The sequence below is a fragment of the Rhagoletis zephyria genome, unplaced genomic scaffold, assembly GCF_001687245.7.
Source record: "Rhagoletis zephyria isolate East Lansing unplaced genomic scaffold, Rhagoletis_zephyria_1.1 Rzeph_scaffold_01408, whole genome shotgun sequence".
Classification (NCBI taxonomy): domain Eukaryota; kingdom Metazoa; phylum Arthropoda; class Insecta; order Diptera; family Tephritidae; genus Rhagoletis; species Rhagoletis zephyria.
The window spans coordinates 73,224-78,489 of NW_016158492.1; the positions used below are offsets into that span (position 1 = coordinate 73,224).

The window sequence follows — 5,266 nt, forward strand, 5'->3', positions numbered from 1 at the left end:
TATAACGTTTTTCTATATAATCAACAGTTTTAAAAAAATTTAATATTTTAGCAAAAAATATTTTTTTTCTTCATACATTTATCTTTACCGGCAAAGCTTTGAGCAAAATCGGAATAGTGGTTCTCGAGTTATGTCAAAAAAAGACCACCAAAGGTGACAATTTCCCCTATATGATAGTTATATATATATCTCGATTCCTAGACGTGACCCAGCGAAACGCCGGGACANGTTGGTTTCATCCCATCCCGATTTTGACTGTCGCATAGTGTAATGTAGGCAAAGCCAGCTTCTATGACAGTGTTTCATAAAAATGCCTTTTATCATTACTCTTGCAAATTCCAAAATTACATGAGGGATTTGGAATTTCGGCGGCTTTTCATTTAGGAATATGTCACTCTTCCAAGTAAAAAAAATTGGATTTATGTCACTACACAAGGAGTGACATTATCCCAAATTTTAATATTGGATTTATGCCACTTGGAACTATGTCACGGCACCGTTTTGAACGACTACACAAATGTTTAGAGGACTTGAAACCACAACCAAATATTTTTTAACGGTGTGAAGTGGTATTACCACTTTTATGGGTGTGAAACGAAGTTGAAGACTCCACCCATTAGAAAGAGAACGGTCCAAAATTTAAGGCGCCCTTCTCTAACCCCTAGGACCCATTTGGGAATGGGCTAAAATTAGCATTTTGCCAGAAAAGGCAAAATAAAGGATTTACGCGCAGAATTCCTTTCCGCGTTGGAGGCCTTCGAGCGCGCTTAGAAAAAATAACCCAACAGTATTTTTTTTACAAAAAAGTTCATATTTCACACCGAAGTTATTAAAAAATTAGTGTTCGAAAATTTTAAATCTTTATATTCAACTAAATTTTAATCCTTTGATCACAGGCGGATTTTAACATTTTTTTATTCGGGTTACGCGTGTGGATACCCAAACCCAACCCAAAATTATTGTACAAATAACCAAACTTTACCCAACAAAAGACCGTTTGATTGTTCAAATTTCAATTCTAAGAACAAAATGCTTTAAATAAGCAGAAAATTTATAATAAAATTTGAAGGTTTTTAGATATGGTAGCACGAAACGTCACAATCTGTTTAGTTTTCAGGTTGTTTATGTGGCGACGAAAAAGTGACAATGGAACTACCTTCTTTTCTGTATCATGGGCTTAATACTTTCGATTGGTATATAGTTTGTTCGTTAAACAAATAAGTACAAAATTAAAAAGTAATAATGGCCAGGATTTTCTCAGCCAACCCACTCGCGAAATACATATTAACTTGTTTTCCAATCAAAAATTTTTAAGCAAAAAACAAAACCGACTTCAATTCTCATATAAACATTTAGGTGTGCCGTTAATTTCTTCAAGATCCAATTATGCGATCTAAACAAAATTAGTATGGGACCACCTTTAACGGTTAACGTGGTCCAAAGGTACGGTATACGGTAACCTACATAAAGAAAATAAAAATATTCCGACGAATTGATAACCTTCTCCCTTTTTTGAAGTCGGCTATAAAGCGCAATAAAACCATAATGCAAATAAGGCCATATCGAAATTATGGTTTTATTTCCAATCGCCAAGCGAAATAAGCCATTATGGCCTTATTGCTCATGGTGTTATTGCAACTCACCTTACGTTTTTGAGATTTCAATATGCAATTAATAAACTTGATAAGTAGAATATATTCAATCTAAGACAAGCGTGTTAAACTCAAACAAGCTCACGGGCCAAACAGAAAATATTAAAGCATGCTGTGGGCCAAAAGTAGAATAAATCATATACATAGATATCGATGGCTGAGTGGAAGATCGACCTATCTCGGCAGCCAGCTCGAAAATGCCCTATCTCAGAAACTTTTTAAGAACCTACTTCAGAATTTGGTTGAAGAACGCTCTATCGCACTCAGCCATCGATATACTGTTCACAGGCTATTTTATTTGAATAATAATATAAAATAACGAAAAACGGAAAAAAATTAATGCTTCCTGCCAGAAATTTGACATCTTTTCTTTGCTACTATTTTAACCTATTTTGGAGAAAATTTGTTTGCAGTGATTACTTTCAAAATTGATCCCAGGTGAGCGTTAGTAATTGTAGATCGGGCTGCAGATTTATTTCCTTTCAAACTGAGAATAGTGGCTCACTCCGATAGGTACTTCCAAACATGCAAATACATGGAAATAATTTCATACGCCAATTTTCGGGTATTTGCGAATCGAGACCATTTGTAAAAATCTGGCATGCCAACATCACAGTCTTCAGACATGAATCCCACTGTATCTCTTAATTAAATTTGCATCCTGTTCCTATTTACTAAATACATACACATTCTCCCTTATAGTTGTGTGTATATAAATCGCCAAAAAGCTGCTCGAGGTTAACTCTAAATTTAAAGAAATCTTTAAAACCAAAAATGGCCGTAAAAACTTCAAGAGTCGTAATTTATCTATGTACTTAAAAAAATCAATTTTTTTTACAAACACAAAAGCACAAAAAATCGAGTGGGGCGGCCCACGGGCCGCGAGTTTGACACCCTTGGTCTAAGAGATAACCAAATTTCCTAAATAGCCGAAGATATGTCTTTCCATCTGCCTTTTGGTATATCAACTGTATGAGTTGATAAAACGTTGATTGCGTTCTCCCACTACATTTAAATTTTTAAATACTTCGTTATATTATTAAGCGTTCGATATGAACTTATGTTTATTGTAAGTTACCGTTTTGTTATTAATTTATTGTTATTTATTTATATTTATAAAGCTTAAAAGCTTAAAAGAGCTCTATACAGTAACAGAAAAAAATAGATTGGTTTACATTTTAAGAATTTTGGTATAACATTTAACTTAGCTTTTTGTGCACCCATCTCTTTTTCTGTTTATTATTCTCAATTTTTTTTTCCTTAATACTCATTTGACTGAGTTTCAATTACACCCAGTAAAAATCATGATAAAAATATTAGAAAGTAAAACCATTCTCTCAATTCGTCGGCCATGATTTTTTTCTGACGTTTGCAAACATTTTAAAATCATATAAAATTGAAAATAAAAAAATGAAATTGTTCACAATTGTTGTTGTTTGAGATTAAAAAATGAGAATGTGTGTGTGAGCTTGAGTTCGAATTTTAAGATTATATTGCTGGCAAACGTCAGACTGTCTCTAACGTTTTTATCATGGTAAAAGTCAAAATATTTTATAAGAAATTTGTTGACCGTTGCTCAAATTGAAAAGATTTCCTCCTTCGCACACTTCTCTCATGCTTTTTTATCGTAGTTATTATTCGGTTGACATCTAGATTGCCATACATTTTATGTCGTTGCCAATACATTGTTTTCCGGCGTTTCCTCTGTGAACTTTTATAACAACATTCACAAAAATATTACTAATTTTGGTTTGTAATTTTTTTCCATCTTGCTATTGCTGAATATCAAAAATGAATTAATAAATAATAAAAAGTTAGTTACAATTTTAGTGAATGGTTCTTGGAAATAATAGTATTTTGTGGTTGAAATGACTACTGCTCACTAAATTTGTAAAAATCAAATTTTTTCACTTAATTGTTATATTTTTCTTCATTGTGGTAAACTTCCACATCATCACAGCAGCTGGATGTCAAACCGAAACCAAAAAAGATACCAGAATATTCAGGGCGATATCTTCTTTTCTCTGATTACTGTACTACTACTTTGAATTTCTCAATTTTGACAATTCTGATCTAAAAGTAAGCGAAACCTCAGAAACTTTAAATGCACTGCAATTCACTAATACCTACTACCACAAAAATCACCTTTTTCGTATTTTCCTTGTAAAAGTTATTTTAAATTATATATTTTTATCGCCTTATTCATAAAAATGAAAATTTTAAAAAGCTATTTAAATTGCCGTTTGCAAACATTTTTTTAAATTAATAAACCTTTTTAAAGCTACTTTAGTTTTTATGAATAAGGCTATTAGAATTTAGCACAATACTACTATTAATGGTAACCATATTCATTAAAACCGTTTCAATTCGTAATAAAAGTAGTTTACATACTTTTAGTCTAAATATATTTTTTAATATAAACTAGCTTTTTAAATTCTAAAATAAATCAACAATCTCAAGACTTATAAAAAAGTTGTCTTAAAAAAATAGGTTCCAAAGCATCCCTGTTGATATCATAATTCAAATGCAAATTAGAATAGAAATTTTGACGCAAAAGATTTTCCGCGATATTCATCATACAAATTTATCACCTTACTTGTTCGTATGTCGCTCAGGAAATAAATATATTTCAATTCGTACGTTTTCTTAAAAATAAATTCAAATTTACCTAATTTTTCCACCGGCAGGCACGAATATGGTATTCAAAACAGAAACAATGACAACGAATTTTACACACATTGTTGTATTTTAGCATTAGAGCACAACGATAAGTTTCATAAATATTTTAAATTATTGCCTGGAACATACACATTTATCGTTATTATTGGAAATGCAAGACTTGGCATGCAGTTTTAATTTCTTATTTAATTAATTCAAATGAATAAAAACACATTTTTCTAAAATATTTCTCAATTTACATTTTAAAGTTTTTTCTGAAACTTGAATGTAACTCTGTGCGGAGAATGAGAGAATTGAAAATCAGGTGATCTCAGCTGTTTTCAAATGTAAATAAACAAAATGGCGCTTTCCATACTTGTAAGCCTATACAATGGTTCGAACCGACAAAGAGTTGTAATGCCAAATAAGAAAAATAAACTCAAAATTTATAACTCTTTGAAAATTATAACATAGTAAAAAAGAAAAAGTGTGTGCAAAGAATAGGGATTTCGACGCTTATGTTGATTTTTTAAAATGAAATAGAGATTTGACACTTAAAAAAAAGTTTTAACTCAATATATTTTGCAAGGCTTTTTATTTTTCATATTTACATAAATTTATGAATATGAGCAAAGTTTACCATAAATACGATTATCTACAATCACAGCTATTCCACTGCTATTTAAACTTGATCATGTGGTTGCTGGTTTTTTTTGTTAATAATTCTATTTTTAGAATTTTTAACTTATAACAATTGAGTTTGAGGCCGTTTTTAATGAAAAATAATATAAAAAAAACTTTTTAATATACAACGCTTTTATAAATGGACTAAAAAGTAGAAAATAATACTTCTCAGTCCCATAGAATTTGTTTTGATAACTTTTGATTTTGAAATTTTAGCAAAAGTCATTATAAACAATCTATGAAATTGAAAATGAAAAACGTGGAGCGCATGC

General features: G+C 30.8%; 1 protein-coding gene across 1 annotated transcript in view; it reads left to right on the forward strand.

Annotated features, from left to right (window-relative positions):
• Positions 1-4,670: 4,670 nt before the first annotated feature.
• The window catches only part of LOC108363912 (xaa-Pro aminopeptidase 1-like), a 4,761-nt gene continuing 4,165 nt past the window's right edge, over positions 4,671-5,266 (forward strand). Inside the window, exon 1 of the mRNA XM_017617441.1 lies at positions 4,671-4,704. Coding sequence (XP_017472930.1) covers positions 4,671-4,704 — 34 coding nt within the window. The remainder of the gene's footprint in view (positions 4,705-5,266) is intronic.